Below are 27,028 nucleotides of genomic sequence, written 5' to 3'. Positions count from 1 at the left end.
AGTACCTGGTACCCTCGGAAACACTTCCGGTGTCCAAATTGTTGGGGAACGTAGTAATTTCAAAATTTTCCTACGCACACGCAAGATCATGGTGATGCATAGCAACGAGAGGGGAGAGTGTGATCTACATACCCTTGTAGACCGACAGCGGAAGCGTTAGCACAACGCGGTTGATGTAGTCGTACGTCTTCACGGCCCAACCGATCAAGCACCGAAACTACGGCACCTTCGAGTTTTAGCACACGTTCAGCTCGATGACGATCCCCGGACTCCGATCCAGCAAAGTGTCGGGGTAGAGTTCCGTCAGCACGGCGGCGTGGTGACGATCTTGATGTACTACCGTCGCAGGGCTTCGCCTAAGCACCGCTACAATATTATCGAGGATTATGGTGGAAGGGGGCACCGCACACGGCTAAGAATATGATCACGTGGATCAACTTGTGTGTCTAGGGGTGCCCCCTGCCCCCGTATATAAAGGAGCAAGGGGAGGAGGCCGGTCGGCCCCTATTGGCCCGCCAGGAGGAGTCCTCCTCCTAGTAGGAGTAGGACTCCTACTACGAGGGGGAAGGAAGTGGGGAGGGAGAAGGAAAGGGGGGCACCGCCCCCCCCCCCTCTCCTAGTCCAATTCGGACCAGGGGGGAGGAGGCGCGCGGCCCACCCTGGCTGCCCCTCTCTCTCTCCACTAAGGCCCATATGGCCCATTACTTCTCCGGTAGGGTTCCGGTAACCCTCCAGCTCTCCGGTTTTCTCTGAAATCACCCGGAACACTTCTGGTGTCCGAATATAGCCGTCTAATATATCAATCTTTATGTCTCGACCATTTCGAGACTCCTCATTATGTCCGTCATCCGGGACTCCGAACTAACTTCGGTACATCAAAACTCATAAACTCATAATATAACTGTCATCGAAACCTTAAGCGTGCGGACCCTACGGGTTCGAGAACAATGTAGACATGACCGAGACACGTCTCCGGTCAATAACCAATAGCGGAACCTGGATGCTCATATTGGCTCCTACATATTCTACGAAGATCTTTATCGGTCAGACCGCATAACAACATACGTTGTTCCCTTTGTCATCGGTATTTTACTTGCCTGAGATTCGATCGTCGGTATCTCAATACCTAGTTCAATCTCGTTACCGGCAAGTCTCTTTACTCGTTTCGTAATACATCATCTCGCAACTAACTCATTAGTTGAAATGCTTGCAAGGCTTATGTGATGTGCATTACTGAGAGGGCCCAGAGATACCTCTCCGACAATCGGAGTGACAAATCCTAATCTCGAAATACGCCAACCCAACATGTACCTTTGGAGACACCTGTAGAGATCCTTTATAATCACCCAGTTACGTTGTGACCTTTGGTAGCACACAAAGTGTTCCTCCGGCAAACGGGAGTTGCATAATCTCATAGTCATAGGAACATGTATAAGTCATGAAGAAAGCAATAGCAACATACTAAACGATCGGGTGCTAAGCTAATGGAATGGGTCATGTCAATCACATCATTCTCCTAATAATGTGATCCCGTTAATCAAATGACAACACATGTCTATGGTTAGGAAACATAACCATCTTTGATTAATGAGCTAGTCAAGTAGAGGCATACTAGTGACGTTTGGTTTGTCTATGTATTCACACAAGTATTATGTTTCCGGATAAGACAATTCTAGCATGAATAATAAACATTTATCATGATATAAGGAAATAAAATAATAACATTATTATTGCCTCTAGGGCATATTTCCTTCGGTCTCCCACTTGCACTAGAGTCAATAATCTAGATTACACAGTAATGATTCTAACACCCATGGAGCTTTAGTGTTGATCATGTTTTGCTCATGGAAGAGGCTTAGTCAACGGGTCTGCTACATTCAGATCCGTATGTATCTTGCAAATTCCTATGTCTCCCACCTGGACTAGATCCCGGATGGAAATAAAGCGTCTCTTGATGTGCTTGATTCTCTTGTGAAATCTAGATTCCTTTGCCAAGGCAATTGCACCAGTATTGTCACAAAAGATTTTCATTGGACCCGATGCACTAGGTATGACTCCTAGATCGGATATGAACTCCTTCATCCAGACTCCTTCGTTTGCTGCTTCCGAAGCAGCTATGTACTTCGCTTCACATGTAGATCCCGCCACAACGCTTTGTTTAGAACTGCACCAACTGACAGTTCCACCGTTTAATGTAAATACGTATCCGGTTTGCGATTTAGAATCATCCGGATCAGTGTCAAAGCTTACATCAATGTAACCATTTACGATGAGCTCTTTGTCACCTCCATATATGAGAAACATATCCTTAGTCCTTTTCAGGTATTTCAGGATGTTCTTAACCGTTGTCCAGTGATCCACTCCTGGATTACTTTGGTACCTGCCTGCTAGACTTATAGCAAGACACACATCAGGTCTGGTACACGGCATTGCATACATGATAGAGCCTATGGCTGAAGCATAGGGAACATCTTTCATTTTCTCTCTATCTTCTGCATTGGTCAGGCATTGAGTCTTACTCAATTTCACACCTTGTAACACAGGCAAGAATCTTTTCTTTGCTTGATCCATTTTGAACTTTTTCAAAACTTTGTCAAGGTATGTGCTTTGTGAAAGTCCAATTAAGTGTCTTGATCTGTCTCTATAGATCTTAATGCCCAATATGTAAGCAGCTTCACCAAGGTCTTTCATTGAAAAACTCTTATTCAAGTATCCCTTTATGCTATCCAGAAATTCTATATCATTTCCGATTAGTAACATGTCATCTACATATAATATCAGAAATGCTACAGAGCTCCCACTCACTTTCTTGTAAATACAGGCTTCTCCAAAAGCCTGTACAAAACCAAATGCTTTGATCACACTATCACAGCGTTTATTCCAACTCCGAGAGGCTTGCACCAGTCCATAAATGGATCGCTGGAGCTTGCACACTTTGTTAGCACCCTTTGGATCGACAAAACCTTCCAGTTGCATCATATACAACTCTTCTTGCAGAAATCCATTCAGGAATGGAGTTTTGACATCCATTTGCCAAATTTCATAATCATAAAATGCGGCAATTGCTAACATGATTCGGACAGACTTAAGCATCGCTACGGGTGAGAAGGTCTCATCGTAGTCAATCCCTTGAACTTGTCGAAAACCTTTTGCGACAAGTCGAGCTTTGTAGATAGTAACATTACCGTCAGCGTCAGTCTTCTTCTTAAAGATCCATTTATTCTCAATTGCTTGCCGATCATTGGGCAAGTCAACCAAAGTCCATACTTTGTTCTCATACATGGACCCCATCTCAGATTTCATGGCTTCAGGCATTTTGCGGAATCTGGGCTCACCATCGCTTCTCCATAGTTCGTAGGTTCATCATGATCTAGTAGCATGACTTCCAGAACAGGATTACCGTACCACTCTGGTGCGGATCTTACTCTGGTTGATCTACGAGGTTCAGTAGTATCTTGTTTTGAAGCTTCATGATCATCATCATTAGCTTCCTCACTAATTGGTGTAGGTGTCACAGAAACTGGTTTCTGTGATGTACTACTTTCCAATAATGGAGCAGGTATAGTTACCTCATCAAGTTCTACTTTCCTCCCACTCACTTCTTTCGAGAGAAACTCCTTCTCTAGAAAGTTTCCGAATTTAGCAACAAAAGTTTTGCCTTCGGATCTGTGATAGAAGGTGTATCCAATAGTTTCCTTTGGATATCCTATGAAGACAAATTTCTCCGATTTGGGTTCGAGCTTATCAGGTTGAAGCTTTTTCACATAAGCATCGCAACCCCAAACTTTCAGAAACGACAACTTTGGTTTCTTGCCAAACCATAGTTCATAAGGCGTCGTCTCAATGGATTTTGATGGTGCCCTATTTAACGTGAATGCGGCTGTCTCTAGAGCATAACCCCAAAACGATAGCGGTAAATCAGTAAGAGACATCATAGATCGCACCATATCTAGTAAAGTATGATTACGACGTTCGAACACATCATTACACTGTGGTGTTCCGGGTGGCGTGAGTTGCGAAACTATTCCGCATTGTTTCAAATGTACACCAAACTCGTAACTCAAATATTCTCCTCCACGATCAGATCGCAGGAATTTTATTTTCTTGTTACGATGATTTTCAACTTCACTCTGAAATTCTTTGAACTTTTCAAATGTTTCAGACTTATGTTTCATTAAGTAGATATACCCATATCTGCTTAAGTCATCTGTGAAGGTGAGAAAATAACGATATCCGCCACGAGCCTCAACATTCATCGGACCACATACATCTGTATGTATGATTTCCAACAAATCTGTTGCTCTCTCCATAGTACCGGAGAACGGGTTTTTTTTCATCTTACCCATAAGGCATGGTTCGCAAGTACCAAGTGATTCATAATCAAGTGGTTCCAAAAGCCCATTAGTATGGAGTTTCTTCATGCGCTTTACACCGATATGACCCAAACGGCAGTGCCACAAATAAGTTGCACTATCATTATCAACTCTGCATCTTTTGGTTTCAACATTATGAATATGTGTGTCACTACTATCGAGATTTAATAAGAATAGACCACTCTTTAAGGGTGCATGACCATAAAAGATATTACTCATATAAATAGAACAACCATTATTCTCTGATTTAAATGAATAACCGTCTCGCATCAAACAAGATCCAGATATAATGTTCATGCTTAACGCTGGCACCAAATAACAATTATTTAGGTCTAATACTAATCCCGAAGGTAGATGTAGAGGTAGCGTGCTGACCGCGATCACATCGACTTTGGAACCATTTCCCACGCGCATCGTCACCTCGTCCTTAGCCAATCTTCGCTTAATCTGTAGTCCCTGTTTCGAGTTGCAAATGTTAGCAACAGAACCAGTATCAAATACCCAGGTGCTACTGCGAGCATTAGTAAGGTACATATCAATAACATGTATATCACATATACCTTTGTTCACCTTTCCATCCTTCTTATCCGCCAAATACTTGGGGCAGTTCCGCTTCCAGTGACTAGTCTGCTTGAAGTAGAAGCACTCAGTTTCAGGCTTAGGTCCAGGTTTGGGTTTCTTCTCTTGAGTAGCAACTTGCTTGCTGTTCTTTTTGAAGTTCCCCTTCTTCTTCCCTTTTCCCTTTTTCTTGAAACTAGTGGTCTTATTGACCATCAACACTTGATGCTCCTTCTTGATTTCTACCTCCGCAGCTTTCAGCATTGCGAAGAGCTTGGGAATAGTCTTATTCATCCCTTGCATATTATAGTTCATTACGAAGCTCTTGTAGCTTGGTGGCAGTGATTGGAGAATTCTGTCAATGACGCAATCATCTGGAAGATTAACTCCCAATTGAATCAAGTGATTATTATACCCAGACATTTTGAGTATATGCTCACTGACAGAACTGTTCTCCTCCATCTTGCAGCTATAGAACTTATTAGAGACTTCATATCTCTTAATCCGGGCATTTGCTTGAAATATTAACTTCAACTCCTGGAACATCTCATATGCTCCATGACGTTCAAAACGTCGTTGAAGTCCCGATTCTAAGCCGTAAAGCATGGCACACTGAACTATCGAGTAGTCATCAGCTTTGCTCTGCCAGACGTTCATAACATCTGGTGTTGCTCCAGCAGCAGGCCTGGCACCCAGCGGTGCTTCCAGGACGTAATTCTTCTGTGCAACAATGAGGATAATCCTCAAGTTACGGACCGAGTCCGTGTAATTGCTACCATCATCTTTCAACTTTGCTTTCTCAAGGAACGCATTAAAATTCAACGGAACAACAGCACGGGCCATCTATCTACAATCAAACATAAACAAGCAAGATACTATCAGGTACTAAGTTCATGATAAATTTAGGTTCAATTAATCATATTACTAAAGAACTCCCACTTAGATAGACATCCCTCTAATCCTCTAAGTGATTACGTGATCCAAATCAACTAAACCATGTCCGATCATCATGTGAGATGGAGTAGTTTCATTGGTGAACATCGCTATGTTGATCATATCTACTATATGATTCACGCTCGACCTTTCGGTCTCCATGTTCCGAGGCCATATCTGTATATGCTTGGCTCGTCAAGTATAACCAGAGTATTCTGCGTGTGCAACTGTTTTGCACCCGTTGTATTTGAACGTAGAGCCTATCACACCCGATCATCACGTGGTGTCTCGGCACGAAGAACTTTCGCAACGGTGCATACTCAGGGAAAACACTTCTTGATAATTAGTGAGAGATCATCTTAAAATGCTACCGTCAATCAAAGCAAGATAAGATGCATAAAAGATAAACATCACATGCAATCAATATAAGTGATCTCCATCTTGTGCTTGTGATCTCCATCTTCGAAGCACCATTGTGATCACCATCATCACCGGCGCGACACCTTGATCACCATCGTAGCCTCGTTGTCGTCTCGCCAATCTTATGCTTCCACGACTATCGCTACCGCTTAGTGATAAAGTAAAGCATTACATCGCAATTGCATTGCATACAATAAAGCGACAACCATATGGCTCCTGCCAGTTGCCGATAACTTGTTACAAAACATGATCATCTCATACAATAAAATTTAGCATCATGTCTTAACCATATCACATCACAACATGCCCTATAAAAACAAGTTAGACGTCCTCTACTTTGTTGTTGCAAGTTTTACGTGGCTGCTACGGGCTTAAGCAAGAACCAATCTTACCTACGCATCAAAACCACAACGATAGTTTGTCAAGTTGGTGCTGTTTTAACCTTCGCAAGGACCGGGCGTAGCCACACTCGGTTCAACTAAAGTTGGAGAAACTGTCACCCGCTAGCCACCTTTGTGCAAAGCACGTCGGGAGAACTGGTCTCGCGTAAGTGTACGCGTAATGTCGGTCCGGGCCGCTTCATCCAACAATACCGCCGAACCAAAGTATGACATGCTGGTAAGCAGTATGACTTATATCGCCCACAACTCACTTGTGTTCTACTCGTGCATATAACATCAACACATAAAACCTAGGCTCGGATGCCACTGTTGGGGAACGTAGTAATTTCAAAATTTTCCTACGCACATGCAAGATCATGGTGATGCATAGCAACGAGAGGGGAGAGTGTGATCTACGTACCCTTGTAGACCGACAGCGGAAGCGTTAGCACAACGCGGTTGATGTAGTCGTACGTCTTCACGGCCTGACCGATCAAGCACCTAAACTACGGCACCTCCGAGTTTTAGCACACGTTCAGCTCGATGACGATCCCCGGACTCCCATCCAGCAAAGTGTCGGGGTAGAGTTCCGTCAGCACGACGGCGTGGTGACGATCTTAATGTACTACCGTCGCAGGGCTTCGCCTAAGAACCGCTACAATATTATCGAGGATTATGGTGGAAGGGGGCACCGCACACGGCTAAGAATATGATCACGTGGATCAACTTGTGTGTCTAGGGGTGCCCCCTGCCCCCGTATATAAAGGAGCAAGGGGAGGAGATCGGCCGGCCCCTATTGGCGCGCCAGGAGGAGTCCTCCTCCTAGTAGGAGTAGGACTCCTACTAGGAGGGGGAAGGAAGTGGGGAGGGAGAAGGAAAGGGGGGCGCCGCCCCCCTCTCCTAGTCCAATTTGGACCAGGGGGGAGGAGGCGCGCGGCCCACCCTGGCTGCCCCTCTCTCTCTCCACTAAGGCCCATATGGCCCATTACTTCTCCCGGTAGGGTTCCGGTAACCCTTCGGCTCTCTGGTTTTCTCCGAAATCACCCGGAACACTTTTGGTGTCCGAATATAGCTGTCTAATATATCAATCTTTATGTCTCGACCATTTCGAGACTCCTCGTTATGTCCGCGATCACATCCGGGACTCTGAACTAACTACGGTACATCAAAACTCATAAACTCATAATATAATTGTCATCGAAACCTTAAGCGTGCGGACCCTACGGGTTCGAGAACAATGTAGACATGACCGAGACACGTCTTCGTTCAATAACCAATAGCGGAACCTGGATGCTCATATTGGCTCCTACATATTCTACGAAGATCTTTATCGGTCAGACCGCATAATAACATACGTTGTTCCCTTTGTCATCGGTATTTTACTTGCCCGAGATTCGATCGTCGGTATCTCAATACCTAGTTCAATCTCGTTACCGGCAAGTCTCTTTACTCGTTTCGTAATACATCATCCCGCAACTAACTCATTAGTTGAAATGCTTGCAAGGCTTATGTGATGTGCATTACCGAGAGGGCCTAGAGATACCTCTCTGACAATCGGAGTGACAAATCCTAATCTCAAAATACACCAACCCAACATGTACCTTTGGAGACACCTGTAGAGATCCTTTATAATCACCCAGTTGCGTTGTGACGTTTGGTAGCACACAAAGTGTTCCTCCGGCAAACGGGAGTTGCATAATCTCCTAGTCATAGGAACATGTATAAGTCATGAAGAAAGCAATAGCAACATACTGAACGATCGGGTGCTAAGCTAATGGAATGGGTCATGTCAATCACATCATTCTCCTAATAATGTGATCCCGTTAATCAAATGACAACACATGTCTATGGTTAGGAAACATAACCATCTTTGATTAATGAGCTAGTCAAGTAGAGGCATACTAGTGACGTTTGGTTTGTCTATGTATTCACACAAGTATTATGTTTCCGGATAATACAATTCTAGCATGAATAATAAACATTTATCATGATATAAGGAAATAAAATAATAACATTATTATTGCCTCTAGGGCATATTTCCTTCACAAATACCATCGTCCTATATATCAATCTTTACCTCTCAACCATTTCGAGACTCCTCATCATGTCCGTGATCTCATCTGGTACTTCGAACAACATTCGGTCACCAAATCACATAACTCATATAATACTATATCGTCATCGAACGTTAAGCGTGCGGACCCTACGGGTTTGAGAACTATGTAGACATAACCGAGACACCTCTCCGGTCAATAACCAATACCTGAACCTGGATGCCGATATTGGCTCCTAAATATTCTACGATGATCTTTATCGGTCGAACCGTTATGACAACATACGTAATTCCCTTTGTCCATCGATATGTTACTTGCCCGAGATTCGACCGTCAGTATCTTCATATCTAGTTCAATCTCGTTACCTGCAAGTTTATTTACTCGTTCCGTAATACATCACCTCGTGACTAACTCCTTAGTCGTTTTCTTGCAGGCTTATGATGTGTATTACCGAGAGGGCCCAAAGATACCTCTCTGATACTCGGAGTGACAAATCCTAATCTCGATCTATGCCAACTCAACAAACACCTTTGGAGATACCTGTAGAGCATCTTTATAATCACCCAGTTACGTTGTGACGTTTGATAGCACACAAGGCATTCCTCTGGTATCCGGGAGTTGCATAATCTCATAGTCAAAGGAATATGTATTTGACATGAAAAAAGCAATATCAATAAAACTGAACGATCATTATGCTAAGCTAACGGATGGGTCTTGTCCATCACATCATTCTCCTAATGATGTGATCCCGTTATCAAATGACAATTCATGTCCATGGTTAGGAAACCTTAACCATCTTTGATCAACGAGCTAGTCAAGTAGAGGCTCACTAGGGACACAGTGTTTGTTTATCTATTCACACATGTATCTAGGTTTCCGATCAATACAATTCTAGTATGAATAATAAACCTTTATCATGAACAAGGAAATATAAAATAACAACTTTATTATTGCCTTTAGGGCATATTTCCTTCAGTCCAAACCCCTGATACCCATATTCATATCAACCCCAGTCAAAACGAATCCCCACATACCACTTTTTTTCTTTGAGAATCTTCTCCACATACCACTTAGATCTGTCAATGAAATTTAAAGTTTACATTTTCAAATAGCGACAAATACATTTGATATTGATTTGCCTCTATCTTGAAAAACAATCAACAACTCAAAAATTAATTATGATTTGTAATTTTCCTTAGGAAGGAATGACAGCGGCCCTTGATAGCGTTGAATAAACCAATGCCGGCCCAAAAGCTCGATGTTAGAGCTGGGCTTGAGCCTCACTTTCTAGTTGTAGCCGACCTAAGAGCCTAAAAAAACCTAGCCGGCATGATTTAGGAGGGTTTTACATAAAAATAGGCAATTAGGTAGTAAAAGAGATTGAAAATAGCCATGGCCGAAACTTTAACCTAATTCTCTTCGTCGGGCACGACGGTAGCATGACGGGGGGAGGAGATTGAGGGAAGGGTGCGGTGACAAGGCCGACGCGGGAGCGCCACTGGCCACGGGTGGTAGTGATCCAGCCGATGGTACATTCAATAGTTGGGGAAGAAGAAGAAGGCGAGAGCTGGAGGTTGAAGAAGCAATCTCGACAAGTCGACTGCCCAAATAGAATTTTTAGTCGACTTACCCCTAGCCAATCCCTTAACAATCTACAGGCTGCACTTTCAAGGGCTCATCCTCAACCAAATATGTTTACTGTTCATGATTTTCCATCTTTTGGGGGGCGAATCAGGGGCTTTCTGGTACTTTTGTCAATAATCAAGTTCGTGTACAAGTGACTATGTTAATACTCTAGTTTAATTGCAGTGTCTTTGTTGAAGGCTTGAGGAGATTTTGTATTCCAAAAATTATTTCCAAGAAGATGCATGCAGGAGATTTTATTGTAATTTCTAATTTGAGAAATTATTTTGTACACGCTCTATTCACTAATGTAAGACATTTGACAAACCATCTTACATTAGTGAACAGAGCTAGTAGTTTTTTCTTTTTTGGATCTTCGATCCAAAGCATTTTACCTTAATGGTTTTTTCTAGAATCACCTTAATGGTTTTCATGCTTGAATAAAGTTACATGATTTAATCCTGATTTTTTTATTAATTTGTATTACCAAAATAGCCATTTCCATGGCTACGGGCTGGGCTTGGCATTTTGTTGTCGGCCTTTGCAAGGCCTGGCCTGAAACCCGGCCCTGCCCGCCCGGTCAATGCCCTGGTCTAGCGCTGAATATGTCCTCATCGGTGCCACTGTCTCGGCTCCAAACTCCACCGCCTACGGCCACGGTACACTATCGCTTTTGCTTGTGCGGCGTCGCGCCGCGCTGGCCAGAAATACCAGGCGGAGGCTCAAGAGATCAAGAAGCTGGCGGCGAGCAACGGGTGGGAGCGCGCCGATGGGAGCGCCATGGCCGGGATGGACCCTGGCGCCGGCGAGCCCCGGGGCGCGTCGCACTACCTCGACCTCCTCCTCGCGCAGCAGCAGCAGTCGACGCCGTTCTCCCCCTTCGCGCATGTCAAGGCGGAGCATCACTCCATGGCGTCGCCGGTCAGGAGCCCCGCCTCCGGCGCCGGGGCCGGGCAACACGGGGGCGGCGACGACCAGCAGCAGCCCTCCTCATCGGCCATGGTGCTGGCGGACGGCGGCGGGGGGCCCGCGCGGCCGATGCGGCGCCCGCGGGGGAGGCCGCCGGGGTCCAAGAACAAGCCCAAGCCGCCCATCATCGTGATGCGGGACAGCCCCAACGCGTTCCACTCCCACATCCTCGAGGTCGCCGACGGCGCCGACATCGTCGAGTGCCTCGCCGAGTACGCGCGCCGCCGCCGGCGCGGCGTCTGCGTGCTCAGCGGCGCCGGGGTCGTCACCAACGTCGCGCTTCGTCAGCCCGGCGCGCCGTCGTCGTCGTCGCCTGGCGGCCTCGTTGCCACCCTGCAGGGGCAGTTCGAGATCCTGTCGCTGACGGGCACGGTGCTGCCGCCGCCGGCACCCCCGGCTGCCAGCAGCCTCGCCGTGTACCTCGCCGGCTGGCAGGGGCAGGTCGTCGGCGGCAGCGTGGTCGGCCAGCTCGTCGCCGCGGGGCCCGTGTTCCTCATGGCCGCGTCGTTCGCCAATGCCGTCTACGAGCGCCTACCGCTGGAGGGGGAGGCAGAGGAGGCCAGCACGGCCACCGCAGCCACAGAGGCGCAGGGAGCAGCCGCAGCAGCGCAGTCCCCCGGCGCCTTACCGCAGCAGCCCGCGGCGTCGCAGTCGTCGGAGGTGACCGGAGGCGAGGCCGGTGGGCTTGGCATGCCGTTGTGCAATCTTGAAGGGAATGTTGGGAGCTACCACTTGCCCGGACCCGGAGACAACTTGGGGAGCTGGAGCGGCGTCAGGCCATGATTGCTTCGACCATCTTCAAGCAAGGTCGTTCTTTAGCAATGGCGTCGCATCAGAATTACTAGGAGATCCGAAGAAACTGCAATCGATCACCGTGGGAAAGCATTTTGTCTACGGTACGTGTTGCAGGCTTTGCACTTGAGGCGATTTGTGGAGTATGCAATGCATGTAAAATTATGGGTGAACACATTTTGTGGACTAGTTTTTTAGACTTTTAGTGCTCATGTCGGAAATATCTCAGCGTCGCAAGAATTTATTTTGGATAGTTCAACAAGAATCCGGAAGAATGAAAAGGTTACGTCGATGTCCCGTTCTTTCTTCCGGGTTCATCCTGTAATATTTTTCATCTCGAATCCGTGGCCTTTTTACAGCAACTTTTCTATGCAATGATGCTTCTTACTCTTACTTTAATTCTCAGTTCGACCTTCTACTAGTACTACCCCTCCCACAACAATTTAACAAAAATGAAAGCATGGTGATCACGCAACGCAAGGTGTCTTCCGGTCTTTGTTTTCCAATGCATGTGTCACTTGATCAGGACAACTCCACCGTGCAACCCCATTCTGTCCGGCCCCGTCCGTTTGGATAAAACGGACAAACGAGGCAGCCCAGCGCGTGACGGCCCAGATCCATCTGATCCGTTTTGTGTCCGGGCCGACCCATTTCGAGCGCATCTTTGTGTCGGGTTTGGATCGCCACGGATACCGAACGGACGCGCCACTCGTCCGCGTGGCGGGGCAGCCACCTACCTTCCATCCGCCAACATCAATGCGCACGGGTGGCCGGTCTCACCTGTCATCGGCCCAGTGGAAGGTCGCCGTCCTTCTTAAATGAGGAACCCGTGGACCGGTCCTCGTCCACACTGCTTCACTCCATCCCGCGGCCTCCTCGAAACCCGACAACGCTAAACCCTAGCCTTTCTTTGTCCTCGAGCTCGCCGGCCGGCCACCTCGAAGCCATGGGCTTCTGGAACCGCAAGGGGAAGCACGACCGCGAGGCCGGCTCCTCGTCGGGGCGCCGCGCCGGCTCCGTGAAGGAGGCCGCATCACCAGCACGCCGGCCCCCCGCGCCGCCCGCTTTCTCCATCGCCCCCATGTCCGCCGGCGAGCGCGACCGGCACTACATTCGCGCGTCGGTGTGCCGCCGTTATTGAAAGACGAGGACGCCGCTTCCCTGGAGCGACGTCCACCTCCCCAACAACTGGCACCTGTCCATCGATCATGTGCCGATCCCGGCGAGAGGTCGTGCGCGCCGTGAAGAGATCGAGCGCCGCCGCCGCCTCCTTCCCGATGACCTGTACTATGACGACAGGTACGCCCCGCCGTCGCCGTCGCCTTCGCCATCTCCACCACCACCTCCTCGCATGACAGAGGAAGAGGAGGCCCGTCTCATGGCGCGTGTGATGGAGGACTCTATGTACACGCACGATGAGCGGCAATGGGAGGGCCTGAAGGAGATGATGGCCCGCTCCGCCGCCGGCGAGGTAGCCATCCCCGAGCTGGAGATGGTAGCCGCGGAGGAGGCAATGGAGGAGGAGCCGGTGGCCGCGTTCCACCCGGGTCTGGTGGGCCAGGGGTGGGTCTGGTCCTGCACTGCACCGGAGATGGCCGCCGCCGTGGGCGTCAACTGGTGCGCCACTCCGCCGCGGTCACCGGAGCGGGAGGCGTCGCCACGGGAGGAGGTCGTGTAGGCACCTCCCGCCGTCCAGCCCGCCCCCGTCTACCACGCACCGTCGGCCCACCTCTGGACGCCGCCGGCCTACGTGGACCTCGTCAGCGACGACGACGACGCCGGCGGCCACTGAAGACGGCGACGGCATCGACGGGCACGGGCAGGAGGGCGCTAGCTGCGGCCGTTTATTATTTTCCTTTTTATATTTAATCATGTCAAGTTAAACGTGAAACTGGACCGTTTTGTGGCCATGAACCTTAACTTAAGTTTTAAATTTTTTAAACTGCGTTTATTTACTTTTTAAAGACATTTTTATGTTTCTTTAAACACGTCCAATACGGACAAGATTTAGGGTGCGGCCGCGCGCTGGGCGCATCCGCGACTCATCGGACAGACGCGGACATGGGCGAATCCATTGCCGCCCCAAATGAACAAAATCCGGGCAAAGCGGACGTCCGTTTGTGGGTTGGCCTCATGACATGGGCAATTGCCTGCTTCTGTTCAATTTTGCCAGTGTCGACTCTGGATTAAGGAGTGATCGGGTGAGGATTTTGAACCCTAGTTTAGGGTCTGCGACAATTTCAGGATTAGTACGATTTTCTACAGCGTGCTAGTCGTACGAGCCTACTCCACTTTGCAATCTAGCCTCCCCTGTAGAAAAAGAAGTAACTACAGTTATGTCCCTAGTCCTCTGTTTTGTCCGTCAGTAATGCCAGGTTGAGGTCTCCTAGATCCTTTTGGCAGCCCGGCGTGGCACGAGCTCCAGCCACGAAACTATGCCAGCCAGCGGGAGCCTAAATCAAATAGTGTACAAGTAATGTATTTCTAAATGCATTGGTCCATCTAGTATTTCTTCAAATGAAATCGATATTAATCAAATTTGAAGTAATCAAATTTGGAGGAGTACTTCATGGTACCAACATCACATGTTTTTGTCATCTGGCATTCGACGAAAGGTATGTTTGACTGCGCCCAAATCCTTGGTCCTTCTCGAGCATATCCTCGAGAGAAAAGATGGGCTCGGTGGCTGTTTCAGTCGATCTCCTCCTTTATTTCTTGGCAGTGCATGCGTGGCTGCGATCGCTGCTGCGGTTGTTCAGATAGAGCCAAAGGCTATACATGCGGTTATGGCTGTGCAGAGGGAAAGAGAGAGAGAGGGCCTAGCACAGGCGCACGCAGGCGTACCATTTACTGTTGCTGCGGGAGGGGTAAAGATTCTAGCGATCTGCTGCTTCTGCCGCTCTTCTCCCGAGCAGTGCGATCCTGGAAATTTTGTTCGTGCTCGGTGCTGTTTCGTGTTCATCGGGAGAGATGCAGGAGGGGGCAGAGCACCGCTTTGGGACTCGTTCAGCTTTGCAACTTTTGATGCCATCGCACCTCCTTCTCTGGTCAAAGGTGTGCTCTCGGTCATCAGACTCAAACGTCACGAGGGAGAATATCATACTATGAAACCAACGTTCGGTGAAAATCGATAAAAACCGCACGATTTTTTTTAAGTTTCAACAAAATCTCGATAATATACGGCATGTTCGGGAGACATCTCATAATGTGTTTCAATTTGAAATTTTTGCGTGATAATAAAACATCACGCTAACATCCCGTATTTTTTCCAGAATTTCTTTTAGAAATTTTCAAATGTGATTTTCATGATTTTTCTTTGAATGTTAGTTTTCTATGATATCCCCCCAATGTCACGGAAGAATTTCATATGAAACCAAGACACGACTATGGGAGCGCGTAAGGGCAACTCCAACGCGCGACGCGAATTTGATCCGGTTTTTGTCTGTTTGGGTTGGCCATAGGGGCGGCGTCCGGCCTCGTCCATGTGTTTGCAGGCCAGTGTGCCTGACCGACCGATACATTTCATCCGCGCGACCAGTATGCGTCCATATTTTTATGCACTTTTTTTGCATACAAATCTAAACATTGCCCAAAGTTTAAATCACATACTTTACAATCAAATAAAAATCTCGTAGTTTACGAACCAAATAAAAAATCATAAATATATTAAAAAGAAAAAGAGCTGTCACATCGATAGGTTGCCAAGGTGAGTCCATTATGCTTAATCAAATCATTTTGAAGTTGAATGTTAGTTGTCCAATCACGCAGTTCATGATAAAATTGGGTGAATAATGCAAACGTTGCGGGTACTCCATGCTCAGTCACAATATTTTCATCCTGAAATTGGAACCCTTGGACGAAGATTCTGTCCTCACGTTCATCCTCTATGATCATGGTGTGCATGATCACACAAATAGTCATGACTTCCCATAATTTCTTGGTGCTTCAAATTCTGGCAGGATACCGTACGATGGCCCGTCGAGATTGAAGCACACTAAAATCACCACTAGTGCAGAATCGGGCATTGTCATAGTTGGTCCTAGGTTTTATTCATAAGCATGAATGTTTTTGTTTTCTATCATGTTTCCCAACACGCCGGAGTAGCCACATAGGCGGTTGTAATTGATGGATTGCGAGTTGCTTCAGTCGAAAGCTATTTCTTGCTTTAAGCGAGACGATAGCCTCCTCTCGCTGAAGATTTAGGGGAGTTGATGTGTATCCCCCGCAACGACCCTGATGTAGTGCGCGAGAGGCAAAATTGGCAAATTTGATCTTAAAACGGAAGTATTTCACAAACTAAACTGTTTTAGAAAATATTTCACACTGCTGACCCTTTTGTGCAGCGCCCGACAACAAGGCGCTTGTTGGAAATATGCCCTAGAGGCAATAATAAATTGATTATTATTATATTTCCTTGTTCATGATAATCATTTATTATCCATGCTAGAATTGTATTGATAGGAAACTCAGATACATATGTAGATACATAGACAACACCATGTCCCTAGTAAGCCTCTAGTTGACTAGCTCGTTGATCAATAAATGGTTACGGTTTCCTGACAATGGACATTGGATGTCGTTGATAACGGGATCACATCATTAGGAGAATGATGTGATGGACAAGACCCAATCCTAAGCCTAGCACAAAGATCGTGTAGTTCGTATGCTAAAGCTTTTCTAATGTCAAGTATCATTTCCTTAGACCATGAGATTGTGCAACTCCCGGATACCGTAGGAGTGCTTTGGGTGTGCCAAACGTTACAACGTAACTAGGTGGCTATAAAGGTACACTACAGGTATCTCCGAAAGTGTCTGTTGGGTTGGCACGAATCAAGACCAGGATTTGTCACTCCGTGTAAACGGAGAGGTATCTCTGGGCCCACTCGGTAGGACATCATCATAATGTGCACAATGTGACCAAGGAGTTGATCACGGGATGATGTGTTACGGAACGAGTAAAGAGACTTGCCAGTAACGAGATTGAACAAGGTATCGGAATACCGACGATCGAATCTCAGGCAAGTATCGTACCGCTAGACAAAGGGAATTGTATACGGAATTGATTAAGTCCTTGACATCGTGGTTCATCCGATGAGATCATCGTGGAGCATGTGGGAGTCAACATGGGTATCCAGATCCCGCTGTTGGTTATTGACCGGAGAGTTGTCTCGGCCATGTCTGCATGACTCCCGAACCCGTAGGGCCTACACACTTAAGGTTCGATGATGCTAGGGTTATAGGGAATAGATATACGTGGTTACCGAATGTTGTTTGGAGTTCCGGATGAGATCCCGGACATTACGAGGAGTTCCGGAATGGTCCGGAGGTAAAGATTTATATATGGGAAGTCCTGTTTTGGTCACCGGAAAATTTTCAGATGCTATCGATAACGTACCGGGACCACCAGGAGGGTCCCAGGGGTCCACCAGGTGGGGCTACCTGCCCCAGAGGGCTGCGTAGGCCAAGTGTGAGAGGGGACCAGCCCCAGGTGGGTTGGTGCGCCCCCCCCCCCCCCACCAGGGCCCAAGGCGAAGAGAGAAGGGAAAAGGGGGAAACCCTAGGCTCAGATGGGCCTAAGGCCCACCTAGTGGTGCGCCCCCCCCTCTCCCCCCTTGGTCGCCCTCTAGATGGGATCTAGGGCTGGCCGCCACCCCTAGGGGTGGAAACCTAGGTGGGGGCGCAGCCCCTCCTTTTCCCCTATATATAGTGGGGGTTTTGGGCTGCCATACACACAAGAACATCTCCTTCTTGGCGCAGCCCTACCCCTCTCCCTCCTCGTCTCTTGTGGTGCTTGGCGAAGCCCTGCTGGAGTACCACGCTCCTCCACCACCACCACGCCGTCGTGCTGCTGCTGGACGAAGTCTTCCCCAACCTCTCCTTCTCCCCTTGCTGGATCAAGGCGTAGGAGACGTCACCGGGCTGCACGTGTGTTGAACACGGAGGTGCCGTCCGTTCGGCACTAGGATCATAGGTGATTTGGATCACGACGAGTACGACTCCATCAACCCCGTTCACTTGAACGCTTCCGCTTAGCGATCTACAAGGGTATGTAGATGCACTCTCCTTCCCCTCGTTGCTAGATTACTCCATAGATTGATCTTGGTGATGCGTAGAAAATTTTGAATTTCTGCTACGTTCCCCAACAGTGGCATCATGAGCTAGGTCTATGCGTAGTTTCTATGCACGAGTAGAACACAAAGCAGTTGTGGGCGTCGATATTGTCAATTTACTTGTCGTTACTAGTCTTATCTTGATTCGGCGGCATCGTGGGATGAAGCGGCCCGGACCGACCTTACACGTACTCTTACGTGAGACTGGTTCCACCGACTGACATGCACTAGTTGCATAAGGTGGCTAGCGGGTGTCTATCTCTCCCACTTTAGTCGGATCGGATTCGATGAAAAGGGTCCTTATGAAGGGTAAATAGAAATTGACATATCACGTTGTGGTTTTCGCGTAGGTAAGAAACGTTCTTGCTAGAAACCTATAGCAGCCACGTAAAAACTTGCAACAACAATTAGAGGACGTCTAACTTGTTTTTGCAGCATATGCCTTGTGATGTGATATGGCCAAAAGGATGTGATGAATGATATATGTGATGTATGAGATTGATCATGTTCTTGTAATAGGAATCACGACTTGCATGTCGATGAGTATGACAACCGACGTGAGCCATAAGAGTTGTCTTTATTTATTTATGACCTGTGTGTCAACATAAACGTCATGTAATTACTTTACTTTATTGCGAAAGCGTTAGCCATAGTAGTAGAAGTAATAGATGATGAGACAACTTCAAGAAGACACGATGATGGAGATCATGGTGTCATGCCGGTGACAATGATGATCATGGAGCCTCGAAGATGGAGAACAAAAGGAGCAAAATGATATTGGCCATATCATGTCACTATTTGATTACATGTGATGTTTATCATGTTTTACATCTTATTTGCTTAGAACGACGATAGCTTAAATAAGATGATCCCTCACTAAAATTTCAAGAAAAGTGTTCCCCCTAACTGTGCACCATTGCGAAGGTTCGTCGTTTCGAAGCACCACGTGATGATCGGGTGTGATAGATTCTAACGTTCGAATACAACGGGTGTAAGCCAGATTTACACAGCAAAAACACTTAGGTTGACTTGACGAGCCTAGCATGTACAGACATGGCCTCGAAACACGGAAGACCGAAAGGTCGAGCATGAGTCGTATAGAAGATACGATCAACATGAAGATGTTCACCGATGATGACTAGTCCATCTCACGTGATGATCGGACACGGCCTAGTTGACTCGGATTATGTTTCACTTAGATGACTAGAGGGATGTCTATCTGAGTGGGAGTTCATTAAATGAACTCAATTATCATGAACATAGTCTAAATTGTCTTTGCAAATATGTTGTAGATAAATAGCTCACGTTGTAGCTCCCTGTTTCAATACGTTCCTAGAGAAAGACCAAGTAGAAAGATATTGTAAGCACTAATGCGGACTAGGTCCGTATTCCGAGGAGTGTCCTCACTGCTAAGTAGACGTCTTTGATGCACCGCTCGATGTGCAAACCCCTACAACGTCGTCTGTGGATGTTGTGAACACCTGACAGACACATCCTGATGAGTACTTGATAGTTTAGTGCACCATACTTTACGGCTTAGAATCGGGATTCGAATGACGTTTTGAACGCCATAAGACATATGAGATGTTCAAAGAGCTGAAATTGGGATTTCAGGCTCATGCCCGTGTTGAGAGGTATGAGACCTCTGACAAGTTCTTTTGCCAACAAGATGGAGGAGAATAGCTCAGCTAGCGAGCATGTGCTCAGAATGTCTGGGTGCAACAATCACTTAAATCAAGTGGGAGTTAAACTTCTGGATAAGATAGTGATTGATAGAGTTCTCTAGACACTATCACTAAGCTACTAGATCTTCATGATGAACTATGACATGCAAGGGATGGAGTTGATCCCGAAGCTGTTCGCGGTGCTTAAGACCGCAAAAGGTAGAAATCAAAGAAGGAGCATCAAGTGTTGATGGTTTAACAAGACCACTGGTTTCAAGAAGGGCAAGGGCTAGAAGGGAAACTTCATGGATGGCAAACCAGTTGCCGCTCCAGTGAAGGAACCCAAGGTTGAACCCAAACCCGAGACTAAGTGCTTCTATTGTAAGGGGAACGGTCACTGGTAGCGGAATTACCCCAAATGCATGGCAGATAAGAAGGCTGGCAACTTCAACAAAGCATATACGTGTTATTAATGTGTACCTCGCTAGTATTCCTGGTAGCACCTGGGTATTGGATACCGGTTTAGTTGCTATTACTGGTGACTTGAAGCAAAAGCTACGGACTAAATGGAGACTGGCTAAGGGCGAGGTGACGATGTGTGTTGGAATTCCAAAGTTGATGAGATCACCATCGCACGCTCCATCTGCCTTCGGGATTTGTATTGAACCTAGATAAATGTTATCAGGTGTCTACGTTGAGCATGAATATGATTAGATCATGTTCATTGCAATACGGCCATTCATTTAAGTTAGAGAATAATGGTTATTCTGTTTACATGAATGATACCTTTCATGGTCATGCACCCTATGTGAATGGTTCATTGAATCTCGGTCGTGGTAATACACATGTTCACGCCAAAAGATGTAGAGTTAATAATGATAGTACCACTTTCTCGTGGCACTGCCGCTCAGGTCATATTGGCGTAAGATGCATGAAGAAACTCCATGTCGATGGATGTTTGGAGTCACTTGATTTTGAATCACTTGACATATGCGAGCCATGCCTCATGGGCAGGATGACTAAGACCCCGCTTTCAGGTACAATGAAATGGGTAAGTGACTTGTTGGAAATCATGCATGCTGATGCATGTGATCCAATGAGAATTGAAGCGTGCGGTGGATGTCGCTATTTTCTCATCTTCACTGACGATTTGGGTAGATATAGGTATATCTACTTAATGAAGCACAAGTCTGAAACGTTTGAAAAGTTCAAGCGATTTCAGAGTGAAGTTAAGAATCATCATAACAATAAGATCATGTTCCTACGCTCTAATCAATGAGAATATCTGAGTTATGAGTTTGGCAAACACTTAAGACATTGTGGAATTGTTTCACAGTTGAAGCCACCTAGAACACCACTGGGTTATGGTGTGTCCGGACGTCGTAATCGAACCTTATGAGATATGGTGCGATCTATGATGTCTCTTACCGATCTACCGCTATTATTTTGAGGTTATGCATTAGAGACAGCTGCATTCACTTTAGATAGGACACCATATAAGTCCGTTGAGACGACGTCGTATGAACATTGGTTTGGCAAGAAACCAAAGTTGTCGTTTCTTAATGTTTGGGGCTGCGATGCTTAAGGCTTTAGCAGGAGAAGCTCGAACCCAAAAGCGGACAAACACATCTTCATAGGATACCCAAAGGTGACAGTTGGGCATACCTTCTATCTCATATCCGAGGGCAAATTGTTTGTCGCTAAGAACGGGTCCTTTCTCGAGAAGGAGTTTCTCTCGAAAGAATTGAGTGGGAGGAAGATAGAACTTGATGAGGTTGTCGAACCTTTATTTCAACCAGAGAGTGATGCAACACAGAAAGATGTTTTCTGTGGAGCCTACGTCTGTTGAATAGGAAGTTAATGATAGTGATCATGAAGCTTCGGATCAAGTTGCTATCGAACCTCATAGGTCGACAAGGATATGTACTACTCCTGAGTGGTATGGTAATCCTGTCTTAGATATCATGTTGTTAGACAACAATGAACCTACGAGCTATGGAGAAGCGATGGTGGGCCCGTATTCCGACAAATGGTTAGAAGCCATGAAATCCGAGATAGGATCCATGTATCACAACAAAGTATGGACTTCGATGGACTTGCCGGTTGATCGGCAAGCCATTGAGATAAATGGATCTTTAAGAAGAAGACGGACGTGGGTGGTAATGTTACCATCTATGAAGCTCGACTTGTGGGAAAGAATCTTTTCACAAGTTCAAGGAGTTGACTACGATGAGAATTTCTCACCCGTAGCGATGCTTAAGTCCGTCGGAATCATGTTAGCATTACCTGTATTTTTCGATTATGAAATCTGACAGATGGATGTCAAAATGAGTTTTCTTACCAGTTTTCGTAAGAAAGAGTTGTATATGATACAATCAAAGTTTTGTCGATCCTAAGGATGCTAAAAGGTATGCTGGCTCCAGCGATCCTTCTATGGACTAGAGCAAGCATCTCGGAGTCAGAATATATGCTTTGATGGAGTGATCAAAGCTTTTAGGTTTATACAATGTTTGCTAGAAACTTGTATTTACAAGAAAGTGAGTGGGAGCAGTACAACATTTCTGATAAGTATATGGATGACATATTGCTGATTCAAAATAATTGAGAATTTCTGGAAAGCATAAACGGTTGTTTGAAGAGTGTTTTTCAAAGGAAGACCTGGATAAAGCTGCTTAGATATTGGGCATCAAGATCTATAGAGATTGATCAAAATGCCTGATGATACTTTCAAAGAACGCACACCTTGACATGTTTTTGAAGGAGTTCAAAATAGGTCAGTCAAAGAAGGGGTTCTTACCTGAGTTGTAAGATGTGAAGTTGAGTAAGACTCAAAGCTTGACCACGGGAGAAAAAAGAGGAAGGACGAAGGTCGTCCCCTATGCTCTTGTCATAGGCTCTATACGGTATACCATGCTGAGCACCGCACCTGATGTGTGCCTTGCCACATGTCTGGCAAGAGGGTACAAAGGTGATCTAGGTCTGGATCACCAGATAGCGGTCAAAATTATCCTTAGAAGAAGAATAAGGAAATGTTTCTCGGTTATGGAGGTGATAAAGAGTTCAACGTAAAGAGTTACGTCGATGCAAGCTTAACACCTATCCGGATAGCTCTGAGTAGAGATACCGGATATGTATAATGGAGCAACAATTTGGAATAGCTCCAAATGGAACGTGGTAGCAGCATCTACGATATGACATAAAGTTTTGCGAAGTACATAGGGATCTGAATATGGCAAGACCCATTGACTACAACCTCTCTCACAAGCATAACATGATCAAACCCAGAACTCATTGAGTATTAATCACATAATGATGTGAACTAGATTAGTGACTCTAGTAAACTCTTTGGATATTGGTCACATGGCGATGTGACCTGTGAATGTTAATCACATGGCGATGTGAACTAGATTATTGACTCTAGTGCAAGTGGGAGACTATTGGAAATATGCCCTAGAGGCAATAATAAATTGGTTATTATTATATTTCCTTGTTCATGATAATCATTTATTATCCATGCTAGAATTGTATTGATAGGAAACTCAGATACATGTGTGGATACATAGACAACACCATGTCCCTAGTAAGCCTCTAGTTGACTAGCTCGTTGATCAATAAATGGTTACGGTTTCCTGACCATGGACATTGGATGTCGTTGATAACGGGATCACATCATTAGGAGAATAATGTGATGCACAAGACCCAATCCTAAGCCTAGCACAAAGATCGTGTAGTTCGTATGCTAAAGCTTTTCTAATGTCAAGTATCATTTCCTTAGACCATGAGATTGTGCAACTCCCGGATACCGTAGGAGTGCTTTGGGTGTGCCAAACGTCACAACATAACTGGGTGACTATAAAGATACACTACAGGTATCTCCGAAAGTGTCTGTTGGGTTGGCATGAATCGAGACTGGGATTTGTCACTCCGTATAAACGCAGAGGTATCTCTGGGCCCACTCGGTAGGACATCATCATAATGTGCACAATGTGACCAAGGAGTTGATCATGGGATGATGTGTTACGGAACGAGTAAAGAGACTTTCCAGTAACGAGATTGAACAAGGTATCGGAATACCGACGATCGAATCTCGGGCAAGTATCGTACCGCTAGACAAAGGGAATTGTATACGGGATTGATTAAGTCCTTGACATCGTGGTTCATCCGATGAGATCATCGTGGAACATGTGGGAGCCAACATGGGTATCTAGATCCCGCTGTCGGTTATTGATCGGAGAGTTGTCTCGGCCATGTCTGCATGACTCCCGAACCCGTAGGGTCTACACACTTAAGGTTCGATGACGCTAGGGTTATAGGGAATAGATATACATGGTTACCGAATGTTGTTCGGAGTCCCGGATGAGATCCCGGACATCACGAGGAGTTCCGGAATGGTCCGGAGGTAAAGATTTATATTTGGGAAGTCCTGTTTTGGTCACCGGAAAAGTTTCGGGTGCTATCGATAACGTACCGGGACCACCGAGAGGGTCCCAGGGATCCACCAGGTGGGGCTACCTGCCCCAGAGGGCTGCATGGGCCAAGTGTGAGAGGGGACCAGCCCCAGGTGGGCTGGTGCGCCCTCCCCACCAGGGCCCAAGGCGAAGAGAGAAGGGAAAAGGGGGAAACCCTAGGCTCAGATGGGCCTAAGGCCCACCTAGTGGTGCGCCCCCCCCTCTCCCCCCTTGGCCGCCCTCTAGATGGGATCTAGGGCTGACCGCCACCCCTAGGGGTGGAAACCTAGGTGGGGGTGCATCCCCTCCCTTTCCCCTATATATAGTGGGGGTTTTGGGCTGCCATACACACGAGAACATCTCCTTCTTGGCGTAGCCCTACCCCTCTTCCTCCTCGTCTCTTGCGGTGCTTGGCGAAGCCCTGCTGGAGTACCACGCTCCTCCACCACCACGCCGTCGTGCTGCTGCTGGGCGAAGTCTTCCCCAACCTCTCCTTCTCCCCTTGCTGGATCAAGGCGTAGGAGACGTCACCGGACTGTACGTGTGTTGAACACAGAGGTGCCGTCCGTTCGGCACTAGGATCATAGGTGATTTGGATCACGACGAGTACGACTCCATCAACCCCGTTCACTTGAACTCTTCCGCTTAGCGATCTACAAGGGTATGTAGATGCACTCTCCTTCCCCTCGTTGCTAGATTACTCCATAGATTGATCTTGGTGATGCGTACAAAATTTTGAATTTCTGCTACGTTCCCCAACAGCGCTGCACTCTACTGTGCAACTCCTTACAGTCAGACGCTGCACAGTGTAATGTAACTCCTTAGAGCTAGGCGCTGCACAGTGTGGCGCCTAAGGCGTTGCACAGTAGAGTGCAGCGCCTTAATGTCAGGCGCTACACAGTGTGGCGTCTAAGTGTTAGGCATTGCACAGTAGAGTGCAGCGCCTTAATGTCAAGCGCTGCACATTAAAGATCAGTCGGGTGAAATACTTTTAAGAACAGTTTAGTTTGTGAAATAGTTTTAACCTGAGGTTAAATTTAATAAATAGAAAAAGGTGGAGGACTCACGGATTGAATGCTAGTCTCCGGGATGATGCGCCTCGCTCCTGACCACTACGCTAGCATTGGGTTCTTGCTAAGTAGCTCGGCGCAAACATAGTTGAAGCGAAATCTGGTTTTCAGCCAATTTTCTATATTTTTCCTGTTTTTCTTTTTTCTTTTTTTCTTTCCTTTTTCTTCTCAATTTTCTTCATTCTTTTTTGCACTTTGTTTTCTTTCTTTCTTTTTTATTTTATTTTTTTTTTCTTCTCTTTTTTTGTTTGGTTTTCTTTTTTCTTCTCCATTTTTTGTTTTTTTCTTATGTTTGTTTTTTTCACTCTACTTTTTTGTATATTTCAAAAAAAAATTAATAAATGATCAACATTTTTGTATACAAATGTTGAATAAGCAATTGAAAAATGTTGAATAAGCAACTGAAAAATGTTGAATAAGTATTTGAAACTTTTTTCAAATACTTGTTCAACATTTTTAATACTTATTTAACATTTTTTCAAATACTTGTTCAACATTTTTAATACTTATTCAACATTTTTCATATACTCGCTCAACACTTTCTAATCTGTATTCAATATTTTTCAAATACTTGTTCAAATTTTTTAATACTTATTCAACATTTGCAAATACTTGTTCAACAAAATTTTAATACTTATTCAACATTTTTTCAAATGCTTGTGCAACATTTTTCATATTTGTTTTTAAAGATTATTTTTTGTACGTACACTATTTTAAAGTATAATGAACAGAAAACAGAATAATAAATAATTTTTTGAGTAACTAATAAATAAATAACAGGTCGTGGCCTCCCGCGCTGCTGGGCCAGACCGTCTGGGGCTCACCCGGCGCGAGCGATCCCCCTGCGCCCGATTGAGTTATCGCTCACAACATGGTGTGGGCTAGCCCGTTTGGTTTTCCCGTATTTTTGGGAAAACACAAAAAATTCAAAATGTATTTTTTCATAAATTTAAAACATATTTTGGGGATCCTGAACTTTATTTAATTTTTTAACTTGAAAAATAAATAATATAAAAATTATAAAAGGAAAAAGAAAAGAAAACAGAAGACCAAGCATTTTCTAAATTTTTAGGTAAAACCCCCTAATATTTGGGTCAATCAACCTGCAGTACATCTGGAATAAATATTTTTCAAAATAATCATATCTTTTAAACCCCAACTCTAATTTCAACATGTTTTATATAAAATTTGATTAGAAAACTGTGTAGAATCTGAATATGATGTTATTTTTATCTATTAATTAATTAAATGAAATGCTATTTGAGGTGCAACCCAAATAATTGGCGCATGATCCGTCATTACTTCGTACAGGCGTCGATTCATATTGCAAATGAACGTGCAACACACATTGCTTTGTGCTACTTAGCAAGGACAGAGTGAGGGAAATGATAACACGAATCAATCACAATCCATAGGCATGTTGTACTTCCTGCAGCTTCTCTCTCTGTACATTTCCTATGATCGAAGACCCTACGTACGTAATCTTTTTGGTGAAATTCACACACGTACTTATCAATGGACTACACAATTCTTTTTATAGTGAATACACAAATAAATTTTGTAGCAAATACATACACTTATAAAACTTATGAACATCAGAAGTAGATGAAGATTTATTTTGAAAATATCCAAAC

The 27,028-nt window shown here is 45.6% G+C and overlaps 1 protein-coding gene across 1 annotated transcript; it reads left to right on the top strand.

Moving 5' to 3' along the window:
• The first annotated feature begins 10,994 nt into the window (after positions 1–10,994).
• LOC119331098 (AT-hook motif nuclear-localized protein 25-like) lies at positions 10,995–12,455 on the top strand. Its single transcript, XM_037604277.1, has one exon. It carries the CDS (start codon positions 11,122–11,124, stop codon positions 12,091–12,093), a length of 972 nt encoding a protein of 323 aa, XP_037460174.1. The 5' UTR covers positions 10,995–11,121; the 3' UTR covers positions 12,094–12,455.
• The last annotated feature ends 14,573 nt before the right edge of the window (positions 12,456–27,028 follow it).

Source organism: Triticum dicoccoides, chromosome 7A, assembly GCF_002162155.2.
Source record: "Triticum dicoccoides isolate Atlit2015 ecotype Zavitan chromosome 7A, WEW_v2.0, whole genome shotgun sequence".
Taxonomy (NCBI): Eukaryota; Viridiplantae; Streptophyta; class Magnoliopsida; order Poales; family Poaceae; genus Triticum; species Triticum dicoccoides.
This window is presented reverse-complemented; position numbering and strand designations above follow the sequence as displayed.